The sequence below is a fragment of the Nyctereutes procyonoides genome, unplaced genomic scaffold (genome assembly GCF_905146905.1).
Source record: "Nyctereutes procyonoides isolate TBG_1078 unplaced genomic scaffold, NYPRO_anot_genome, whole genome shotgun sequence".
NCBI classification, from domain to species: Eukaryota; Metazoa; Chordata; class Mammalia; order Carnivora; family Canidae; genus Nyctereutes; species Nyctereutes procyonoides.
Window position 1 is genome coordinate 432,011 of NW_026575020.1, and position 23,447 is coordinate 455,457.

General features: G+C 48.7%; 3 protein-coding genes across 6 annotated transcripts in view; 2 read left to right on the top strand and 1 right to left on the bottom strand.

Moving 5' to 3' along the window:
- Nucleotides 1-9,285, top strand: part of EFTUD2 (elongation factor Tu GTP binding domain containing 2) — a 45,783-nt gene extending 36,498 nt beyond the window's left edge. The window contains exons 16-28 of the mRNA XM_055329622.1: nucleotides 676-869; nucleotides 2,268-2,379; nucleotides 2,773-2,913; nucleotides 3,383-3,484; nucleotides 4,447-4,529; nucleotides 5,312-5,398; nucleotides 6,025-6,151; nucleotides 6,353-6,440; nucleotides 7,083-7,201; nucleotides 7,368-7,462; nucleotides 7,958-8,111; nucleotides 8,259-8,366; nucleotides 8,710-9,285. Coding sequence (XP_055185597.1) covers nucleotides 676-869; nucleotides 2,268-2,379; nucleotides 2,773-2,913; nucleotides 3,383-3,484; nucleotides 4,447-4,529; nucleotides 5,312-5,398; nucleotides 6,025-6,151; nucleotides 6,353-6,440; nucleotides 7,083-7,201; nucleotides 7,368-7,462; nucleotides 7,958-8,111; nucleotides 8,259-8,366; nucleotides 8,710-8,805 — 1,506 coding nt within the window. The 3' untranslated portion in view covers nucleotides 8,806-9,285. The remainder of the gene's footprint in view (nucleotides 1-675; nucleotides 870-2,267; nucleotides 2,380-2,772; nucleotides 2,914-3,382; nucleotides 3,485-4,446; nucleotides 4,530-5,311; nucleotides 5,399-6,024; nucleotides 6,152-6,352; nucleotides 6,441-7,082; nucleotides 7,202-7,367; nucleotides 7,463-7,957; nucleotides 8,112-8,258; nucleotides 8,367-8,709) is intronic.
- A 358-nt stretch (nucleotides 9,286-9,643) lies between these two features.
- On the bottom strand, nucleotides 9,644-16,660 carry HIGD1B (HIG1 hypoxia inducible domain family member 1B). 2 transcript variants are annotated; one of them, XM_055329629.1, is made up of 4 exons: nucleotides 12,136-16,660; nucleotides 11,133-11,283; nucleotides 10,435-10,569; nucleotides 9,644-9,788 (listed from the first exon to the last, which is right to left on the bottom strand). In XM_055329629.1, exons 2-4 carry the CDS (start codon nucleotides 11,230-11,232, stop codon nucleotides 9,724-9,726), a joined length of 300 nt encoding a protein of 99 aa, XP_055185604.1. In that variant the 5' UTR covers nucleotides 11,233-11,283; nucleotides 12,136-16,660; the 3' UTR covers nucleotides 9,644-9,723. The 2 variants fall into 2 exon arrangements, with proteins under 2 accessions (XP_055185604.1, XP_055185601.1); XM_055329626.1 differs by having other exon boundaries at nucleotides 11,373-16,660.
- Nucleotides 16,661-20,023: 3,363 nt separating this feature from the next.
- GJC1 (gap junction protein gamma 1) overlaps nucleotides 20,024-23,447 on the top strand; it is a 52,298-nt gene continuing 48,874 nt past the window's right edge. The window contains exon 1 of one of the 3 annotated variants that reach the window (XM_055337046.1): nucleotides 20,024-20,539. The gene's annotated coding sequence lies outside the window, so the exon portion shown is untranslated. Of the gene's footprint in view, nucleotides 20,540-20,926; nucleotides 21,090-21,463; nucleotides 21,622-23,447 lie in introns of those variants that run through there. The other 2 variants (XM_055337027.1, XM_055337037.1) reach the window with 2 other exon arrangements.

Consider the following 23,447-nt stretch of genomic DNA (forward strand, 5'->3'; position numbering starts at 1 on the left):
ACATTATTTAATCTTTCTAAGAGTCGTGGTCTATAAAATGAGGATTAAAATATGTATGTGGTTATAAGAATTGAATGAGATAGGGAAAGTATTATAGTTGTTCAGCATGGTACCTGAACTAGTAAAGATTCAACAAGTGTAGCTGACCTCATCAGTCTTGGGCTTTAAAAAACATCTTTCCCAGGGGTACCTGACTGGCTCCATCAGTAGAGCATGATCTCTGAGTCATGAGTTCAAGTCCCACATTGAGCGTTCAGCTTACTTAAAAAATAAAAGTCTTTCCTAGTCGTTCCTTAGTCAGTCTAGTTTCTCAGCATAAACATACAACCAGTTGAAAATTGTGAGTTATGTCTTCAGAGGGAATGTGGGGTAAGCACGTCTTATAACCTTGCACTGTAATGCAGTGCCAGTCCGGCATCCTAAACCTGCTTTTCTTTGCCATTGCCCACATCTCCCTAGAGAACAGGAAAAGAGGTTTTTTTTACTATGCCTGTGACATCTATATACTAAGCAGGGGGTAGGGCATGACTTAGAATTTCCCAGGAGATTGACGCATCTTCCTCTAGGTCTGGGCTCTTCACAGAGCCCATGTCATTGCTGTCAAGGGAGGTGGAGACCATGGCATTTACCCTGGGAATATGTGTGGTTGAGCCTGTGCTCTGTCCCCACCTCCAGGGTCCTCTGATGTGCCACACTACCAAGATGTACAGCACAGATGATGGAGTCCAGTTTCATGCCTTTGGCCGGGTGCTGAGTGGCACCATCCACGCTGGGCAGCCCGTGAAGGTCTTGGGGGAGAACTACACCCTGGAAGATGAGGAGGACTCCCAGATATGCACTGTGGGCCGTCTTTGGATCTCCGTAGCCAGGTAATGCCAACCGTCACCTGTAGAGGTATGCCTTGGCCTTATTACTGGAGCTGCCACAGGAGCTGGAAGAAGTGGTCCTCCCTGGGAGCACAACAGCTTCATGGCCCCCCTACAGGAGGAGATCAGCCCATTCTCCCTCACATCTGTTGACTTCTACTTCTTACTACCCAGAGTTGCTAGGGCCAAAAGGCAACTACTATTGGTATAATGCCAAGAGCCTTGCCTTCACATTTTGAAGGCTTGTATAAACTTTGTAGCAGGGTTTCTATTTTTACTCTTAATCCTGTTCCTCTTCTGTTTTCCTAAGTCATAACCTTTGTGTTTCTTCCCAAACAAAATTGTCTCCCAGCCTCCACTGACTATTCTTTGACCAAGATAGAAGATTTTGCTGGATCCCTTGTAGCTTCCCCATCTGCAGAATCAGACTTAGCTTGAACCTCTGGGCTGCTCATGAGTTCATAAGTTTGGCTTCTCAGCCAGCAAGCAGAGTGCAGGAAGTTGTGTTCCTGACGTTGCCTGCTGCACCTGGCCCCCAGCCCCTTCCCCCACTCCAGATTCACCCGTTCCCTAGAAGGCAGAAGATTGATGAGCTAGGACAGTCACAGTATTTTCTGTGATGCTTTTGGCATCTCCTTAACATTCTACCCCTGGGGCGCAGTGCCTTGCTTACCACTAGTATCCAACTGGAATTCAGTTTTCCTCTTTGTCCCCTTACAATACCATGCGTTTTTCTGTCATGGGCTAATTCATTAATTTCTATCTCCAGTTGGCCCTTGAATAACACAGGTTTGAACTACATGGGTCCATTTTAATATGTTTGTGAGGTGTTTTTTTTTTTTTTTCAATAAATACACTATAGTTCTATAAACGTATTTTCTTTATCTTATTATTTACTTAGTATTTTCTCCTTTTAGCTTTCTTTATTGTAAGTATAGAGGGCGCCTGAGTGGCTCAGTTGGTTGAGTGTCTGCCTTTGGTTCAGGTCATGATCTTGGGGTCCTGGGATGGAGCCCCGCGTCGCTTCTTCCTCTCCCTACCCCCTGCTCGTGTACTTTCTTGCCAAATTTCTCTCTTTAAAAAAAAAAAAAAAAAAAAGGATTACAGTATAGAATACATATAGCACACAGTGTGTGTTGATTGTTATCAGTAAGACTTCCAGCCAACAAGAGACTGTTAGTAGTTAAGTTTTGGGAGGAGTCAGGACATACACATGGAGTTTCAACTGCATGGGGGATCAGCACCCCTAACCTCAGTGTTGTTCAAGGGTCGCCTGTCCACATATATGAGGCTGTATGATTGTTTATGGTATCCTTCCCGTCCTGGAATGTGTCTGTTTGGCTCACCCCTGCTCCTGACTCAGTGCTTTGCACTCTTCATTTTGCTTATCTGTTGCTCCAGGTACCACATTGAGGTGAACCGTGTTCCTGCTGGCAACTGGGTTCTGATAGAAGGTGTTGATCAACCAATTGTAAAGACAGCAACTATAACTGAACCCCGGGGCAATGAGGAGGTAGAGTTTTTAAAAAGGCAACGGGATTAGTTTATTAAGCTAGGATGTCACATAGAGCCACACCACACGTGAGCAACCAGTAGCAGAACTATCAGGGTACTAACCCAGTCATGGCCACTTCCTGGTTCCAGACCTCAGCATGAGCTCAGTGTTCTAGATCCGACTCTGCTCTCTTTTCCCTATACTCTCCCTGGATGCTAGGAATTGGGAGGGGTGGGCCTTTTATCTTTCCCTCTCTCTTTGTTCTGCCAAAATGCATGGGAATAAATGGCTCTTCAGGCTGCCTCTAAGCAGCACTATGGCTCCTGGTTGGGGAATGGTCTGCTCTGACCTCTGCACCTTTGGTGCCTACTCAGGCCAGGTGCCCTCACTCTTTTGCATTTTGAATATCAGGCTCAGATTTTCCGGCCCTTGAAATTCAACACCACCTCTGTTATCAAGATTGCTGTGGAACCAGTCAATCCCTCAGAGCTGCCCAAGATGCTGGATGGTCTGCGCAAGGTCAACAAGAGCTATCCATCCCTCACCACGAAGGTATGCGCAGGACCTGCAGGAGCTACCAAGCCCCAGGGCCTGTGGGTCTGTGCTGCCCACTGCTTCAGGTCCACCAGGTGTCTCTGATCTGCTTCTGACAGCCTATGTCAGGAACAGGTATTCCTGTCTAGTACTATCATTTGAAAGCAGGACATGTTTGGGGGGGATGGGACACAGTGAAAGTACACATGGGTGTGTTCATATTCCCTAGTATCTTTCAATGTGAAAGAGATGTGTTTTGGAGAATACACTTCGAATTGATTTCCCAGAAATTATAGAGGGAAAAGTGAATCATTCTGATCCTTCTACATTCTTGAGCCATCTAGCATACTTTTCAGAGTAGTTGGCCTGGGCTAAAGGGTCAACTTACATCTATAGACATAGGGCCTAGGCCCTAGCATTGATTCTGTTGCTAGTTGTTGCTGGCACAGAGGTCTAGGCCATGACCACCAGGGCTGTTGCATTTCAGGTGGAAGAGTCTGGAGAGCACGTGATTCTGGGTACTGGGGAACTCTACCTAGACTGTGTAATGCATGATTTGCGGAAGATGTACTCAGAGATCGACATCAAGGTAAATCAGTGTTTTCCTTTCTTGAGCTCCTGCCTGGCCAGGAGCTTGACACTCAGCTCTAGACTGATTTTATGAGCAACCAAACCTTTGATTCCCTTGGAAGACCTGAGGGAAGAGGGGGGGCACTAGGGGAGGAGACATGTTTGGGAAAAACATGACCTGTTGCTCCCTATATGGGAAGGTGTTTGAGATCTGGTTTGCCCCTTTCTGCAGGGTTATTCTTAATGTCAAACGTTTCAAGTCAGGGCTCCCAAGCCAAAGTGATTCTTAGTCTTTTGTTAAGAAAACAGTTACATAGTTAACCCATCTCTGGTGATTAGGGCTCAGTGGATGTTTCAGGACGTGAGGACTGGCTCTCGAGCCATGATGTGGCCTCTTAGTTAAAGTGTGCTTTGCATGACTCCTGTCTCCTAATTGGTACACATATCTTCTCCTAGCCCCCATGGAAGTGGGAGTGAGTGCTCTCACATAACTGTCTTAGACACTTCTTCTGATGTGACGGGGACCAGTGCTCTCTGAGATACTGAGTTCTCCAGTAGTGGACCACGTGGGAGCTTCGGGGAGGAGCTGTGCTACCCAGAGCCAGGGGTTGAGAATGGAACAGGGGTCTGCTGGGCAGGCCCTACTGTCAGCTGCAGCAGAGCCATGGGAGGTATTCAGTGAATGGCAGTGGGATGGCTGAACGGATGTTGAAAGAGACCTTCGGGGACTATCATTTAGGGCCAGGTTCGACTCGCACTTTGTCTTGACTGAGGAACATAAACTCCATACTCTGCTGCATTTCTTCAGGCTTCTTAGCACTGGCACAGACTCTTAGCCCACTATTGTACTTGCTGCTGCTGCCAATAAGAGCGGAGAGTTGTTGCAGAGGTAGTGCAAAGGGGAACTCAGGATTCCCGTTGTCAGAAGATTGTCCTTCCGACAAATTTAGACCTTGCCTGACAATTTATTCCATTTCGCAGGTGGCTGACCCTGTTGTCACATTTTGTGAGACGGTGGTGGAAACTTCTTCCCTCAAGTGCTTTGCTGAAACGCCCAATAAAAAGTGAGCTGTGGAGTCCAAGTGACCCTGGGACTGACGGGACACTCTCCTCCCCACCCCAATCCTCTCTGTTCACAAGTGCTTTAGAAATAGAGAGCTCCTAAATCTTGGGATGGAATCTTAGGATGCTTCAGTTTTATGCCAGTGCTCTCATCTTTTAGGCCTGTAGATGTGATGCTGTGGATTCTTTGCCAGTACCCTAAAGATGAGTGTCCTAATTGCCACTTGTTTCTGTATAATATAATCATCTTAAATTTGCCTTAGCAGCTCCACTGGCTTTTTTTGTTTTGTTTCGTTTTTTTAGATTTTATTTATTTACTCATGAGAGACAGAGACAGAGGAAGGTAGAGGGAGGAGCAGGCTCCATGCAGGGAACCCGACATGGGACTCAATCCCGGGTCTCCAGAATCACACCCCGCACTGAAGACGGCACTAAACCGCTGGGCCACTGGGGCTGCCCAGCTCCACTTTTTTTTATTGTTTGTTGTTTTTTGTTTTTTAAGATTCTATTTTTAAATAATCTCTGCACCGAACATGGGGCTCTAATTCATGACCCTAAGATCGAGAGCTGCATGCTCCACTGACTGAGCCAGCCAGGCATCCCCAGACCTCACTTTTTTAAAGAGTGATAGATTCGAATGAAAGAAGACAGAAGATGAACCCTTTTTGCTCTTCTCTGGCCCTCTCACTTTTACTGATAACACTGGTTTGTCGGCCTTTTCTTAGGAATGCCCCTTCTGCCAGTTCTGCTGATCCTCATCATTACCCATTTCCTTTCTGACTAGGAACAAGATTACCATGATTGCAGAGCCTCTTGAGAAGGGCCTTGCCGAGGACATAGAGAACGAGGTGGTCCAGATCACGTGGAACAGGTGAGAGAATGTGGCCCTGGTTCCAAAGCTGAAAGGGGTTGAGGCACCAGGTGCCTGGGTGGCTCAGTTGGTTAAGCATCTCTTTTTGGCTCAGGTCATGATGGTCCTGGGATCAGGTTTCACAGCGGCTCTCTGCTCAGTGAGGAGTCTGCTGCTCCCTCTGCCCTTTCCCTCCCCCCACCCCCTGCTTGTGCTCTGGAGCACGTGCACATGCTTTCTTGTGTGCACTCATGCTCTCACTTACTCGCTCTCACATGCGCAAAAAATAAAATCTTTTTTTTTTTTAATTTTTATTTATTTATGATAGAGAGAGAGAGAGAGGCAGAGACATAGGCAGAGGGAGAAGCAGGCTCCATGCACCAGGAGCCCGACGTGGGATTCGATCCTGGGTCTCCAGGATCGCGCCCCGGGCCAAAGGCAGGCGCTAAACCGCTGCGCCACCCAGGGATCCCAAAAAATAAAATCTTTAAAACAAAAAAAGACCAGCTGCCATAGCCTACTTGTTGAGTCTCTCATACCACCTGTCCTGGGAAGCAAACTGTCCTCCAGGAAGGCAGAATCTGTGACCCCAGCAGGTAATAATCGCAGAGCTGCAGGATACCTCCATTTTCTCCTCCTTCCCCCAGGAAGAAATTGGGAGAATTCTTCCAGACCAAGTACGATTGGGATCTGCTGGCTGCACGTTCCATCTGGGCTTTCGGCCCTGATGCCACTGGCCCCAACATCTTGGTAGATGATACCCTGCCCTCTGAGGTACAGCAGAACTGGCGGGAGCCAATGTGGGGTGCTTTCTTTGCTATTGAGTGGAGGAAACTACAAAGTGTACTACTTTCCCCAGAAGTATGTTGTGGCTTGTCGTGAATCTTCTTACCAGTATATCTACCTTCTCGTCCCTCTAAATTCTGGTTGTTGCCATGGTCAGTGTGCTCACACATGCCCTCATGTTCTGTGCAGGTGGACAAGGCTCTTCTCGGCTCAGTGAAGGACAGCATTGTTCAAGGTTTCCAGTGGGGAACCAGGGAGGGGCCCCTCTGTGATGAGTGTAAGTCCCCCCAGCGCTTCTGTGTCCTCAGCTACAGTCTTCTAGGCTCCTTGTTCCTGGGCATATGAGGTGGAATAGGCTCACCTGTGGGCCCTGGCAGGAGAGGCAGCTCAGAGCACACAAGGCTAGCCTGTGTCCTGGGGCAGCCTCCTCTCTTCTCTCTCCTCTCTCCCTGTCCTAGTACTATTGCTTGGGACATCCTGGATATACAGTTATTTCTAGGCTGACATTTGCTCTTCAGTCCTGAGAAGAAATGTGTTTGAAGAGAAGTATCAGGAGGAAAATGTATTGGAATAGTTTATAGACCAGGATTGGATTTAGTGGGAAGAAATGTGCAATTCCTTGAATTTATTCTCTATCCAGAAATAATTAAATACCTGCAGAAAATGCACATAAACTAGGAAAGCTTTATGATGTCTGGGCATGACCTGAAACGAACACAAAGAATGTGTGCTTAACTTCTATCCTCTGCTTTAGGCCATGGTATCCTATCAAAACACCCATCTGCAGGATGATTTTGTGCCATAGCTTTTGTGGCCTCAAGATAGCTCCCATGCTGCTAGAGGCTCTTTGCTGCTCTGCCCTTGGGCCCTTGACACCTCAATTGCTCCTCACTCAGCAGTTTCCCCATCTCTGTTTCAGTGATTCGAAATGTCAAGTTTAAGATCCTGGATGCAGTGGTTGCCCAAGAGCCCCTGCACCGGGGTGGGGGCCAGATCATCCCCACAGCAAGAAGAGTCGTCTATTCTGCCTTCCTCATGGTGAGTGGGTAGGGCCAGCCTGCTCCAGGAGGGCATTAAGTGCAGGTCCAGGAGGTCCAGGCTTTGGGGCATCAAGACTACAGTCCCTCCAGCCTTTTCTTTACCCAGGTCCTCAGTGGTCAGCCTTCCCCAAGCTGAGGAAACCTTTCATCTTGCCCCACTGCAGGCCACTCCTCGTCTGATGGAGCCATACTACTTTGTAGAGGTCCAAGCCCCTGCAGATTGTGTCTCTGCTGTGTACACCGTCCTGGCCAGGCGCAGGTGAGCCACCAGCATGGCACGTCAGGGAGGGTGCAGAGAGCAGGAGCCCAGCAAGAGGTAACTGGGTTCCTGTGTGGAAGGAGATGAGCCTCCTACACTGTATTTGCTCCTTAAAACCTAGTGAGCTAGTTTTTTAGAGGAAGTAGGAAAGATTTGAGGCAATCCCCAGCTTCACTGCAGATACAAATTTGAGGTTTCCTTCTTGGGCCCTTCTCAGCCCCTGGGGAAAGTACTGAAGTGTGTCAGTAGGGGGAATGTCTATAGGACCTTGTCCCATCAGAGTTTCCACTCTTGCCTAGCAGTCACTGCCCCTTTGACTGCCACAGGAAATGATACTGAGGGCCCCAAGCCTTTTCCACCCACTATAGCATGATTGTGGTTATTCTTTCTTTGGTGGTCACTCTGTGTTGTGGTACATTTGGGGCCAGATTCTTTTCTCTGCTTTGGGTCTCTGTAGGACAAGGGACTCAGGTTTTGTTTTGTTTTTTGTCGCAGGGGGCATGTGACTCAGGATGCACCCATCCCAGGCTCCCCTCTCTACACAATCAAAGCTTTCATCCCCGCCATTGACTCTTTTGGCTTTGAGACTGATCTACGGACTCACACCCAAGGGCAGGCCTTTTCGTTATCTGTCTTCCACCATTGGCAGGTGAGAAAATGGTGCAGACTGGCCAAGGTGGCCTCCCACCTGTTCAAGGCCAGCCCCCACTGATCTGTTCCCCTTCCAAGCCCCAAGTGAGATTTCTGGCATCCTAGAGAAGATCCCTAGACCGTCGATAACCACCTTACTTTTTAGATTGTTCCTGGTGATCCTCTGGACAAGAGCATTGTCATTCGCCCCCTGGAGCCACAGCCTGCTCCTCACCTGGCCCGGGAATTCATGATCAAAACCCGTCGCAGGAAGGTATGCATCCCTGAGGCCAATGGCCAACCCTCAATCCTAGGGCTCTTGGCAGGAGTTGGATCTCTCTTCATTTCTAACTTTGGGACCTTTCTCCCAAAGACTGAAAGAACTGTTCACTACACCATGCAGAGAGGTGCAAACTTTACAGGCCTCGGGTCACTGGCCTTCTGGGACCAGTCTGGCTGGAAAGGGAGCACCTTCTCCTCCCCAGTGGCAATTCCTGAATAGCTGGGCAAAAGTTCCATCTCCCACCATCCTCCCCCTCCAGCACAGGTCTTGGGCAGTCCCCAGCTCTGGTGGCCACCACATAGGGCTCTTTCTTGCATCTGCCCCCATTCTGCAGGGCCTGAGTGAGGATGTAAGCATCAGCAAGTTCTTCGATGATCCCATGTTGCTGGAGCTCGCCAAGCAGGATGTTGTACTCAATTACCCCATGTGAGTGCTGGGACGCCTGGCAGCCCCTGCTCCCTGCAGCAGGCTGTATCCTGGACTTAAAGCTGGGACCTGGTGTGACCCGGACTCCCATGTTGTCAGCGAGCGTCTGAGAGCTGCTATGGCCATTTTTAACAACCCCAAGCCCTCCGACCCAGAGTCCCAGCAAGGGAGGAATATTTGGCCTCCTCGTTCCTCTGCGGCCTCTGCCTGGCTCCATTCCCAGGGAACAGAGTGGAGCTTGGGCTCAGAAGAAGGGGATGAAGTGTTTAACCCCAAGGGGCCCTGTCTTCAGCATTTACGTGGAATTTTTTTTTTTTTTGTACAAGTTTGACCTTAGACATGGTTTTTAACTGAACAGAACATTCTGACCTCTGCCTTACTCTGTTCTTTTCATCCCCACACCCCCTCCCCCTCCCCCTCATCCCCTTCTCTCCAGCGTATTCTGGTCCTGACACTTGGGTTCTGAATATATGTCTCCTGTGTCTCTTCTCCCAGCTGTAGTCTTCCTGCCCGGGTCCCCAGGGCAGCAATCTGTGGTGAGATGGATGCCTGCCTCTTAATTCAGTGTTCCCATGAATGTTGAGGCCACTTTCTTGCCTCCACCTTTCCCCACCCACACCTGTCTTTCTGTTATGCTTTTTCTGGGTGGGACCTGGGATGGCTTGGGAGATGTTAGGCTTCTGGAACCAGAGGCCATTCCCATTGAACAATCTCCCTTGCTCTGGAGTTGAGGGAGCCAGAACTCTGATTTCTAGCCCTTTCTCTAATCCCTCCACCACCACCACACATACACCAGCCACTACCAGTACCTTCCTGTATCCCCATGTGAAGAAGAGACTTGGTTTTCCTCAAAACTGCTTTATTAGGAACATACCAGGGATCGATGGAAGAGGCTCTGGCTGCCCCAGGCCCTACAGGAATCCTACTTCTCCCCATCATCCTGTGCTGTTCGCTTGATATAGTCTCTGTACATTGTATACACAGCACCTGCGAGAAGGAGAAGGGAAAACATCCCATAACACGGAACCCTGCACGCATCCTCTGGCTCTCCTGGGACTGACTCCAGCCATTCCCCTGAGAGTCCAGCTGCCCTGCTCATCTTTCTGCTCGAGATCTCAACAGCTGCTGCCAGCACCTGACCACATGGCCTAGGGAAACCCCCCCCCCCCTTGACCATTCACAAAGCCCTTCCACATAGATCACCTATCGGAGAAACGTCACAGCAATCTGTGAGGTCAGCAAGCCAGGCTGCTTATCATCATGCTGTATACAGGGACACCGAGGCTCAGAGGAGGGATTTGTCTGCTGTCACCCAGCTAGTAAGTAGCTGTCTGCCTCTTGACCCACAGAGGAAAAGAAAGTCAGCATGCGTTCTGCTGTGTGATTTTGCTCACCTCTAGGACAAACTCATGAAACCAACTGTACCATCCCCACTGGCCCTGGGACAGGAGGTAAAACAGGGAACCCTGAAAATGGCTTGGCTTGAGGACTTCACCCAGGGCTTGCTGTGGAGCCGTCCGGAGGGGGCGGAGGCTGAAATCATGATCCCTTAACTGTCAGGACTCCCAGGCAGATTCTTCCTCATCAGCTGTCCTGTTCTCCTAGGGCCACCCACTCCCTAGCAGCCACTCACCTAGCATGACCGCACCCACAGCACAGGCCTGCGCTGCCACTCGGGTGTGAATCAAGTGTATGGACATCTTGGTGGAACCACGGGCCTTCAGCCGATAAATGCGGTAGACTGCCACTGCCAGGCAGCCGCCTAAGCCTGTGGGCAGAGAACGTGATGGTTGGCCCTCAGTCACCAACCACACGGCTCCCCTGATGAGAGACCCCTCACCAGGCAGTTGGGCATCTAGACAAACCCCTACTTTCCTGCCACTGTACATGGCAAGGGGCCGGCATCATCAGAATATTGAGTTGCTGCCCCCCTCCAGTGATCCCTGTACGTATGAGTAGCCCATCCTGAGCCTCCTACCCCCATCATCTCTGTTGGCTCCCCCAACTACTTTCATACTCTCCCAAGGCCATGAGGAAGGAAGCCCTGGGAGATCCCAAACTGCTCCTATCCTGATGCTGGTGCTAATGCCCCACCTGTCCCCACACCCCAGGTCTGCAGTTGGCCTCCACCTCCACCCACTCAGACTCCCTCATTTCATTGTCAGGCATGTCCCTTTCTCCCTTGGCACCTCTGCTGCTGGTTCACTCCTCTCCTAGCTGTTGACTGCTTAGTGGGTATGACACTTGAGTTCTCTGCTTCATTTGAAAAGATGAGACCTCATCTCTGAGGGAAAGCCCCTCCTCACCTTCATTCCTTATTGTCCTACTCACCTATAGGCACCAGCGGAGACTCCCTGGTCTTCCTCAGGAACTTTTGAGACACACTGTCTTCACCCTCAGGTGGTACCCACCAACCTTTGTTAGCAGACATGATCCTGGCCCCAGATGTTAGCAGCTGGGGCTCTGAGGCTTCAGCCGAGACCTAGAAGGAGGGACCCCACAATAAGAACTCCCGATTCTCCTCAGTTTGGGGGAGAAAGGAGGGAGTTGCCTGCTAAGACCCTCTCTTACCATGCCTCAACTCAGCCGCTACTTGAAAAGATGTCCCAAGTGCCTTGTCTCAGATGGCTGGACCACGAGTGCCATTTCTCCCATTTCTTCCTAACATTTGCCTCTTCCCCAGCTCATTCTGACTAAACTGGTTTTCCTGCCGCCGCCCCCCCACACACACACCCTTCCATCTGTATCCCTGTGTGATCCTTGGATCAAGAAAAGCAGCTGGAAAAATCCACAGATGAGAGTGGGAGGAACAGGCCTTGAGCCCTGGGACCCCCACTGGCCTTGAATCTGTGACGGTGGTTCCTGAGGGAGCTACAGAACAGGATCTGGCCCCGGGGAACCAGAGCCATACCGGACAGTGTTCCAGCACTGGTTACTGAATCACCAGATCCAAACATGAAAATGATTAGACATTGATTTGTGAATAATTTAGCATGGATTTTGGACATTAGTACTAACAGAACTAATTCTGGTCCCTGAACTCCCGTTTTCATCTCTTGGCAGGTTCATTGCCATTGCCAAACCCTTACCTCGTTCCCAGGATAGGTGATCCCTGTTGCTCTACTTGCTAACCCAGTAAACATCTTCTCTGACTACAAATTAGACTCCCAGAGTCCTGGTCCACAGACCAGGGCTTTTGCCTATGGGGTGCCGTCTAGGTCTAACCATGAGACAGACTCCCTGTGTGAGGTGACCTCTATTCCTAGTTGCTGCTTCTCTCCTGGAGAAGCAAGGACTGTCGGGCCCCACAGGTTCTCAGCATGCTGGTGCTTACCCTAGGAGATGGCTAGAAAGTAGAGTGGGAGCAGCCCAGCCAGGGCTCAGCATCTGCTGTTTTGAACTGGCCAGAAGTCGATGATGGAGCTGCCACTGTGGGGTCAGGGAAGCAAGCTTTAATGGGGACTTTGAAGTCAGGAATGGAGAGGGGAGGAGATAGGCCAGGGCATCAGTCTTAACCCCCCACTTGCTGAGTTCCAGGCCAGGGTTACAAGCACTGAAAAGTAATGAAAGATGAAATGGTGGGAGCCCTTAACTAGATTCAGTCTGTTTATTCCCATGGATGTAAGGGGCTGGATCAGACAGGGACCTGCTACAGAGAGCTGAGCTGGGAATATAGAGGCTAGGGATCCTGGGTCCCCCCACCCAAGCTATACTGCTTCAAACACTCATGAACAATGTGGGATACAAATAAAACGCCCCCCCCCCCCCAAAAAAAAGCCCCAGTTGTGGGAGGCAGGCCCTCTGGTCTGGGTCTCGATCCTTTCAAGGATGCTTTCAGGACCAAGGAGATTCATCCAGTTTGTAACCACTAGGATTTCCTCCATTTCCAGGGCTCCTTAAACTGACTCCAGGTAAGATGCTCACTCAGGACAGAGGTGACAACAGACCTATATTGTCTTTTTTTTTTTTTTTTTGAGGTATTTACATTTCGGGCCTTTAAGTTGTTCTACATGATAAGTAGCTGTTTGTTCATAGAATGGGAACTGAGCTAAGAGGCTAACTTATGTTAACGGTGGACAGCTAGTAAATGACAGTCATGATCTGAATCTAGGTCTGAATGGCTCCAGAGTTTGTACTTCTATCCTGCTTCCCATAGGCTGGCCAAGCAGAAACCCTCTTTCTCCATCAAGGCTGAAGTTTAGGAATGCTAATCAATTGTAGTACCCTGGATTCAGAAAAGAGGAGGAAAGAACCTTCTTGCCAATAAGCAAGTGAAAAAAGATTGGAGTACAGTATGGAGAGTCCTGTTCCATCCCAGGCCTTTGTTCATTCCCTGGATCCTCAGCCCCATGTGTCTGTCTAAAGGGGCTTTTCAGCACTGGAAGTCCGTCCAGCAGCTGATGTCTTTTTTCTCTCCCCAGCACTCACTGCTCTAGGAAGAGATCCAGGGTCAGAGCAGTTCCCCAGGGCCCTCACATATCCCCAGCGTCCATGGGAACTCTCGTCCCAGTCATTCACACACACTCTCTTGGGCTGCCTCTCCTGGTCCCAATGGTGGCCTGAATTCTCAAGAGATGGATGGTCTGGGTCAGAGGTGAGATGGAAATGCCTGGATGAAACAGAGCAAAAATCAAGATCAACTCCAAGCTCTTTGGAGAACAGAGGCCAAGCAATGGAAAGTGAAATTCAACTTCCTTGAGAAGTTCTCCCTTCTTGGGCTTCTGCTGATGCTCCTATAGCAACTCAGCCCAGATTGGAGAAAAGAGTAATATACAAAGTTGCTATGAGTTTTCTGAGTACCTGTGGGGAAGAAATATGCTAATTGCTTTAATTAGGTTATTTTATTTAATCCTCACAACTCTGTAAGGTAGGTACTATTCCTGTTTCACAGATGAAAAACAGGCTTGTGTTAAAGGCCTTGCCCCAGGTCATAGTAAGGAACAGAAAAAACCTCCAGATTTTAACTGTTCCTAAAGTCAAATCTCACTGCTCTGGACTAATGGGAGAAGGATTGTAGAGTGGAAAGAAAGTCTTGAAATAGAAGAAATAAAATTGTTTTTTACTTCTGAGAACACACAGTAACTAAAACTTCAAGGAACAGATTTCTATATAGAGTCCTACTTCAGTAAACAGCTATGATAAATTATAACATTTTTGTTATGCCATGTCTTCAATAATTATTTCTATTTAAGCATTTCTACTTTAGTAATTTACTTAGTAAATCTTTTTTCCTTCCAGGTCATGTCAGACTCCTAGAAATTCTAATTTAGAGGAGTCTAATTGAGGGATGCAGACAGATTTAATGGATCCAGAGTGTAGGCCACAGTCAGACATGGGGTCAGTTAGCTGCTTGAATGACCACTCTGAATACTTGGTCTTATGCCTCTCAAACCTTTTTTTTTTTTTTAAGATTTATTTATTCATGAGAGATGGAGAGAGAGAGAGAGGCAGACAGGCAGAGGGAGAAGCAGGCTCCATGCAGGGAGCCCAATGTGGGACTCAATCCTGGGACTCCAGGATGAAGCCTTGGGCCGAAGGCAGGCGCTATACCACTGAGCCACCCAGGGATCCCAACCTCAACTTTCTTTTGGTTCTATGCTATGTCTGTAAAATAGAGGTAGCATCTACTCATAGAATCACTGTAAGAGTTAAATAAGATGATTGTTAGAATTCCCCTGCACACTGCTTGCTCCTCTTCCTCCAAAATGAGCAAGTGTCAGGGAACGGGTAGCAGGCTGCGGGAGAGGTGGAAAGTCCCTGACAACAGATAGAAAGGTTACAATATTCTAAGTGGTCACAATTCAGCACAACCTTGCCCCCCTCTCCAAGTTTCTTTTCTTTCTCGGGCTTCCTGACCCTAACTAAAAGCTTCAGTCTTGTTCTCCCTATTGCATTGGCAGGGGGTAGCTAGGACTCGAAGTGCTACACAATCTAAGACACTGCTGTACTATATATAGTCCAAGGGAGCTAGGGGCCTTGAGCTAAGGAGTGCTGTGAGTGAGGGGATGCTAAAGAATGAACTGGACAAAGAACAGAAGACGATGTTTGAATTGGAAGGACCCAGGCTGAAGGGCTGGGGGAATCGCAGGAGAGAAAGCATTAGGCCATATATAGTAGTGTCTCAGGGACTTGAGGTGCTAGGAATCGGGAAACAGGAACAGGCTGGGGCAGTGGAAGTTTCCAGATAACGTGCCTAGGCTGAGGCAGCCTCTAGGAAGTGCCTGGGGTAAGGAGGGTAGGACATCCCCTCCCTTGAAAGCAGGCAGTGAGTTCAAAGGACATTGCAGTATTTGTCCAAGGACAGCCCCAAGAGCCACAGGCCTGGGGCCAGGAAAGTGCCTTGATGCACCACTAATCTTTCTGGGGAGACTACTCACATATTGAAAAAGCTAAGAGGGTGTGGATAGAAGTGATTGGAAGGCTGCATCCGACTGTAGTAATGCTGACGATGTAGAATCACGTCTTGTGAAGGACCAATTTTGAACTGCGTATTAAGACACACCTGTATCAGATGACGAATGGATGCTCCAGAGATTTGCAGTGTTTTGCTAAGATCCAAATTACCTGGCTTCCTCTAAAGAACACTGGGAGGGGACTAATGCCTTAGGAGCCTACAAGGTTTGGCACTTAATATATTTTACCTAATCCTCCCAACAGCCCCAACAGATGGATTTCATGATCCCCATTTTACAGATTAAACCATGGCTCACAGAGGTTAAGTAACAGCCAGATGGCACAGCAAGTTAAATGGCTGAGCTATCCAACCAATAATGTTAACCACTATAGACCAATTTACAGTGGAAAATTAACACAGCAAGTAATAATGGGACTTCATGTACATTTCACCATCACATTCTCACACCATCTTAGAAATATGAGTAAACAAGTACAAATAGTTGGGCAGAGAGAACTTCCAGAAATTCAAAGACTGTACACCTACTGCACTGGTTCTTACCAATGCAGGGTAGTTCCTGAGCCAGCCCACTGTGTTCTAAATGCATCCAAAAGTCCTTCCCTAGTGGGTAGTACCAGAACAGGTCCTCTCCCATACCCTTCTCCCCAACCCCCATCTCCTGCACACACTTCACCTATCCCTCATTTACAAGTAAGTTGACCTTAATTTAAATTTCTTCATTAATACACAGGAACTGCTAACTGAGCTCAGGGAAGCACTGGTGGGGGTCATCTTACTGTTCTTCTGTACTACTTGTATTACCATATTCAAAAAAAATTTTTGACAACAACAAAAAAAATCTGCCTTACCATCCCTGTGGCTGAGAGAAACAGTATAATGTGCCCCACAGGTCAACTGAAACTGCAGGGGATTACTCGGGAGAGGGATGTGCTACAAACACCCGCCTCCCCATCAGCACGTGCAATCAAGAGTTGCTTTAACAAGAAGCTTCCTCACTATCCAGCCAGTCGGGGGCCCTGGCCCCGGAGGGCTTCCTGTTGCCAACAGGGAGCTTTCTGAAAATTCTACCTCTCTGAGCCTTTTCTCCCATCCCCCAGGACACAACAATCTACTCTGACTTTATCAGCCAAGTAGGGACCCTGGAAAATGTGTAATGGAAATAGTGACACACTGGAGTCTTCAAGTTGACCCTGCAGTTCCCAAACCGCAGAGCCCCAGGGTGACTCTCAAGTTCTCAAACTGGATTTTGATCCTTTCCTGCCTGAGCCCCATGTGAATAAAAAGCAATACGGTTCTCACAGCACCCGCCTGCACTGCTCTTTGCCGAAGGCTTGGAAACCAGACCCATTCCCTATTTGAAGCTTGGGGCTTTTTTTCTTTTTCCCCTCCCTCTCGTAGTCCTTTTTGTGCTAGCCAGACAAGCTCTGTTACTCATTCACTCTGCATATACTTGCTAAGCACCTACTATGGGCTGAACTCTATTCCAGAAGCTGAGAGGCATTGGTCCTGCCTTCAGGGAACTCACATTCTAGTAGTTGCCCTGGTTTGCTCCAGATCCTGGTTGATGAAGGAGCAGAAGGCAAACTAAAGACAAAGCACAAGCTGACACCGCCACAACCACCCCCTAGGTGGGATACGTGTGACATTCCTCAGGCACCCCCAGCTGCTAAGGGAAGGAAACATATATAGAAATTATATATTTCTAAATCCTGCAAGACAAGAGTCTCCCTCAGTTTACAAATGTCGTAGTGATTTTTAAGAAAAAAAAATTCTTATCAATAACCTAACTTCCAGAAGGAAGTGTGCTAAAATTAAATGTCCTGTAGCCCATTGACAAATACTTGAACCAGGGAGACTATAATGTTCCTCCAGGAAGATCCCTACTGTCTTAATGCTAATGCCTTGCTAGAGGGAAAAAACAACCTTAACTTGACATTGACAAGCCCTCCAGTATCTTAAAGATCCTCTTTACCATATGAAAGTTCTTCTGAAAACTTCCCTTTTCCCTCACCTCCCCCAGCTTCAAGTATGTAATTAATTGCTCCTCATAAGCCCAGTGCAGCTCTTTCTGTCCACTTGTCCTGTCCCGTGCTTTAATAAAACTACCTTTTTGCACCAAAGACGTCTCAAGAATTCTTTCTTGGCCATCAGCTTCGAACTCTAGCATCTTTCCTACATCGCTGCTGACTGCCTGGATCAGAGAACCCATTAAAAGATGTCACTAGCTAGCAAGGTGATAGAAGAAAGAAGAGTTATATTTCTGGTTTGTTTTTTAACTTATCTGCAGGTAAAATAACTTCCTTGGGTATCATTATTTCATCTTTAAAAGGTTCGTCTACCAGAAGACAGATGGGGCTACAGGTTTGGTAGTAAGGTAAGGTATTGTTCCCAGTCTCCATGAAGAATGGGCAGATAGGAAGCCTTCCTCAGCAGTTTCATCCATGAATTTATAGGAGAATAATACCTAATGTACATTCAATGTATCTTTTTTTTTTTAAGATTTTATTTATTCATGAGAGAGAGAGAGGTAGAGACACAGGCAGAGAGAGAAGGAGGCTCCATACAGGGAGTCTGATGTGATCACGCCCTGGGCGAAGACAGGCGCTAAATTGCTGAGCCACCCAGGGATCCCCCACCTTCAATATATCTTATTTACATATAATACATGCATACATAATCAAATGTTTTAACGCCACTTTATATGCTTTAAAGATTTGCTTATTTGAATGAGAAAGCGTGCGGGGGCAAGGGGCAGAGGGAGAGAATCTCAAACAGCCTCCCTACCCAATGCAGAGCCTGATCCCAAACCCCTGAGATCATGACCCAAGCCAAAACCAAGAGTCAGACGTCCAACCGACTGAGCCACTCAGTATATGTGCTGCCGAAGAGAGCACTGACTGAGCCACTCAGGCGCCCCACACTTTAAAGGTTTTTATTGAAATCTTAATATGCTGCACAAAAGTGTACTATCAAAAGTGTACAGCTCAGGGATCCCTGGGTGGCTCAGCAGTTTAGCGCCTGCCTTCGGCCCAGGGCGTGATCCTGGAGTCCCACATGGGGCTCCCTGCATGGAGCCTGCTTCTCCCTCTGCCTGTGTCTCTGCCTCTCTCTCTCTCTCTCTCTGTGTGTGTCTCTCATGAATGAATAAATAAAATCTTGAGGGAAAAAAAAGTGTACAGCTCAGATGTGGTAATTAAATATATTCGTGTATTCAACATCCAATCTAAAACAGGACCAGTCCCCCAAAAGCCCCCTCATGCTCCCTGTGACTAACCTTACCCCTAAGTAACCATTATTCTTACTCCTAACAACAAGGGGTACTTTTTTTTTTTTTATGATAGTCACAGAGAGAGAGAGAGAGGCAGAGACACAGGCAGAGGGAGAAGCAGGCTCCATGCACCGGAAGCCCGATGTGGGATTCGATCCCGGATCTCCAGGATCGCGCCCTGGGCCAAAGGCAGGCGCTAAACCACTGCGCCACCCAGGGATCCCAACAAGGGATACTTTAACCTGTTTTTGAACTTCATATTAATGGAAAGTTTTGTGAGATTCATCTATCTCATGTAATTGTAGATCATTCATTGTCGTTGCTGCAAAGGTACCATTGTGTGACTATAACATTTCACATATCCTTTCTACAGTTGTTGGACATTTGGGGGGTTTCCAGTATTTTGGCTATTACAAATAGTGTTGCTATGAACATGTTACTACATGTATTTTGGGAAACATCTGTGCACATTTCTGTGGAATTTCCATGGAACTGCAGTCATAGTGTAGGCATAAGTTTAGCTTTAGTAGATACTGCCATTTTCCAAAGCGATTTGTACCAATGTAGAGGTGCACTAGCAGGATATTAGTTTTAATATTTTAATCTATATAGTGATGTCTCCTGTGTTATTTTAGTTTGACTTTTTTTTTTTTTAAGATTTTATTTATTCAGGAGAGACAGAGAGAGAGGCAGAGACATAGGCAGAAGGAGAAGCAGGCTCCCTGAAGGGATCCCAATGTGGGACTTGATCCCAGGACCAGGGACCACAACCTGAGCCTGATTCAGGACTCGATCCCCAGACCCCAGGATCATGCCCTGAGCCAGAGGCAGACACTTAACCGCTGAGCCACCCAGGCATCCCGAGTAAGATATGTTCTTTATCGTATCTTCATATATTTACAGGGTCCTCACACTTGTCATTTTAAATACATTTGTAGAAAGGTGATGTGATAAGGGGGGGGGGTGGGAATGACTAGGGCATGGCAAGTTTGGGGGGAAGAGAACTTAAATACAGAGGTCAAGCAGGTAATGAAAATGATTCAAACAGCTAAATGGAGACAGTGCCTGCCCTAAATAAATATTACTCAGAAGTAGGCACCCATTGAAACTAGAGGCTCAAAGGGCGCATTTCCCCTCCCACTATTTGAGAGAAGCCAAAATTCTGGATTTTAAACTTTCGGCAATTAATTCATACTTTTAGAAAACATTGTACTGGCCAAACAAAACTTTTGTCAGTGGGCCAGATGCCCAGCCCTATGAACTAGCCTTTAGTTCCGGCCTGGCTTTCGGGATGGGAGGGTTTGACCTGTAACAAGTCACCTCATTTGTTAGAGCTTAATTTCCTCTGTGGTCAAAAGGGTAAAGTGGAAGCCTATCCTTTTGTATAGTGATGGTCAAATGAGTTAATTCAGGAGTAGTCTAACACAATACCAAGTACTCTATCATCTCCTTAGTACGACTTCCGTTGTTAGGCACGGACTCACTGTACTTAAAAGCATTTTTAAGGAGTTTCCAGATTCCTCAGAGGCGAGGAAGTTTAAGGCTGGAGATTCCCATGCGTGCAAATCTTCAGAAAGTCCTTTGAATGGGATCCTACTGGGATGCAAGGGGTTAAGAGGAAATGGCCTATTAGGGTCTTGCAAATCCGAGAAGCCCAGGACCTCAAAAGTATCTAACCTCCTTTTTTTTTTTTTTAATTTTTTATGATAGTCACACAGAATGAGAGAGGGAGGCAGAGACATAGGCAGAGGGAGAAGCAGGCTTCATGCACTGGGAGCCCGACGTGGGATCCGATCCCGCGTCTCCAGGATCGCGCCCTAGGCCAAAGGCAGGCGCCAAACCGCTGCGCCACCCAGGGATCCCACCTCAAAAGTATCTAGAACGCCACTAAAAGCCACGACTCAAAGGAGCGAGGATGGGTAGCCCGACGACTGCCTGTAGGAGCAGAACCTAGACCAGGGCGTCAGCATCCTGATGTGTCACACTGGACCCAGGCCTCGGCGGAGCGCACAGAAGACAACTCCGAGGCTCGTAGGACCGACCTAGGATGCCCAGGTAAGGCGTGTCCTCCCGCAGAGACAGAGGCACAAAGCGCAAAGTGAGGCGCTGGCTGCGGAGGGCTGCTGCCCCAAGGAGCAAGCTGGAGGAATGAATTGTCCTGGGGGCGAGGTCTGCGCCCACCCGGGGCCAGACTCCACGCGGGTGGCACCCACACGCTCCGCGCCTCCGGGGCTGCCCGGGAGCGCGCGAGGGCCCGCCCGCGGAAAGTTGGACGCCCGCGCCGCCGCCCGCGCGCTCCGGGGCGCCCCCTCCCACCCGAGCGCCACGTGCCGCGCGCCCCCTGCTCCCAGGCCGCGGCGGGACGCCCCCGCCCCCACCGCGGCGCGTAGTGCGCAGGCGCCTCCCCGCGGGTCCGGGCGGCGGGAGCGGGAGGCGGCGGCGGGAGCGGCTTCGGCCTCGGCTGGAGACTGAGGCGAGGGCGGCGGCGAGAGTTGGAGGAGAGGTGGCGGCGAAGGCGATGGCGACGCGGGGCACATGAGGCGGCGGCCGGTGGGACGGGCCGAGGCCCGGCGGAGGAGGCGGCTCCGGGGGAACACGCCGCCCGGTGAGGGGCGGCCGCAGGGCCGGCTCCGAAGCGGGCAAGGGGCGGGGCTGGGGGGGCGGGAGAACTTGTGCGGAGGCCGGGGGAAGGGGCTGCGGGGGGGGCAGGGGTCCCGGGAAGTGTGCGGCCGCGTGGGGGGGCGGGGGGGCTGCTGCCGAGACTTCCCGCCGACCCCCGAGGGGCGTCTGCCCCGCGGCCCGCCGCCGCCCCCGGCGCGCCCTCCCCCTTTGTCCCTGGGCGCGCGGTTCCCAAATTGGGAGGGAAACGGCCCGGGGGTGGGCCCGGGCGGCGCCGGCCGCGCTGGGTGGGCGGGGAGCCCGGAGGACCCCGGGCGCGCACTTGGGCGGCGCTCGGCGGTGCTCGCAACTCCTCGGGGCGGTTAGGGGCGCAGGGCCGTGCCGGGGCCGCCCCTCGCCGCCCGGGCGCTTCGCGGGCTGGTCTTTGTCTCCCGACGCTCGGCCCCTGACATCCCTCCGGCGGCGTGCGGTTCGTGAGACTCCTTCCTCCAGCCCCGCGGCTGGGACTCCTGCCTCCTGTCAGTGTCTCGGACAAGCTGTAGCTGGGAGGGCTGGCAGAGGGGAATCGGGGTGCGGGGCCACGGCGCGGTCGCCTCCTGATTAGCATGTTTCCTTTACTCACGATGATTTTCCCCCCCTCCTGCGTGAAACTTTGGACGACTGTTTTGTTTTCCCTTTAGTCTCCAGATTCAAAATTACGAGAAGGCGCTAAAGCTGCGATTGTGGCCAATTGTGTGGCTGGTGGCTGCGTTTGGAGCTTTCGAGTTGAAAGGATTTACGTGAATGTGTGGTTTGGAGTTTGCGTTGCTTTCCTCCGCTTGCGACTGTTTCTAAAATCGGGATTACTTTTTCTTTGCGAGGCGGGCGGGTGTGGATTTATCGTTTGAAGGAATGTTTGTTCCTTGAGAACCTGCAAGCGGTACAGATTTCATCGTGCTCACGCTTTATTTTGTTGGTAGCATCAGGACCGTACTTTGTGGGATCGAGTAAATCGAGGTAGAATAAGTTCTGGACTGGATGAGCGTGATCTTGTGCCGGATTCGTCTAAAATGATTGTACGTTTCGTGTTGTGCAGCCTTGCAAGTGAGTGAGTGTGAAAGCGCTATAAAAATCAAGCTGTGTAAATGAAGGGGATTTTAAATTCCCGATAAACGGAGGAACAGCACATCTCGAGTACATAACCTATCTGTAGGGAAGGGGAGTAATAATTTAGGAATCAAGCCCTTTACCCCCTAAAGAAAGTTTAGGTATTGTTCAGAGTAAGAATGCAGAAAAATAGACTTAATTCCAGAGCTTCTGACTAAATATACTGTGAATCGTGGTTGCGACGTTTTTTCCGGAGTTTAGCTGGTTTTATTTTTTGGAATTTAGCATAGTATATTGCAGTTGCTTTAGATTTCTTCAGTGGTATAGAATGACAGGATTAAACATGAACTGACTCTTGTGGGTAAAAGGTAAAAAGGTGTGGTAAACAAATCTGCATCTTCGTGTTCGCCAGGGCTTTGTGAGCAGAGTATTGTAAGCAAAGGACATTTTGAAGAGAATATATAGGAGCTCTATGGAAGTTCTCCCTATTTTGTCCTGATTTGTAATGGTTTGATGACTATTTACTGCTTGTCTTAAACTGTCGTGCGCTTTTCCAGAGCATTTCAAATACCCTTTCTAAAAGTCATTGCTTTTAGCTTTTCTTTAGGTTGTGTGACTTCAGAATTGGTTTTCTATCTGTGCTAAGTAACTACCACAATTCTTTCAAACAAGAGCAAAGGACCCTGAGACTTTCAGTTCAGTTCATGAAGGTAGAATTGACTTTTAGCCTTCAGTCCAAAGGATTTAAAAAGTTAACGTATCTTCAGCGTAACAGTCTTACTTAAATACTGTCACCCCTTGATGATATTTATATTCTTATTTTATATTTGTATAAATTAACCAAAGGGAAGGATTGGATGATCTGTCTCAGGTTAGCCTCACCACCCACCACCATATTTCCAGGCTCTCCCTATCAATTCAGTAATTGGGATCCTAGAATACAAAATATATCATTAAAATCTAGAGTTTCATTCTCTTAGTAAGTCCATAATTTGTTCCATGCCTAATTCACTGCGAAGAGATGAATTCCAAAAAGCTGGGCTTTTTATTTGAAGTTTGCTCACATTTCAGAATAAATGAGCTGTGTTCTCTTCTTTTTCTTTTCTTTTTTCTTTTTTTTTTTTCATTATTATTAGTCTGGACAGTTAGTGCAACTGGGAATATACTTATTTCCAAATTAGTGCATTTTTTTACTTACTAATGTATTTATTTTTATTGATCGGTGCTTTTCTTGTAGCATAGAAATGTGTGACTCCTA

Coding starts and splice junctions, on each gene's coding strand:
- HIGD1B (XM_055329626.1), bottom strand. Junction 10,570..11,132: donor GTCTCCGCTGGTGCCTATAG/GTGAGTAGGACA, acceptor CTCTGCCCACAG/GCTTAGGCGGCTGCCTGGCA. Junction 9,789..10,434: donor TGTGGGTGCGGTCATGCTAG/GTGAGTGGCTGC, acceptor TCCTTCTCGCAG/GTGCTGTGTATACAATGTAC.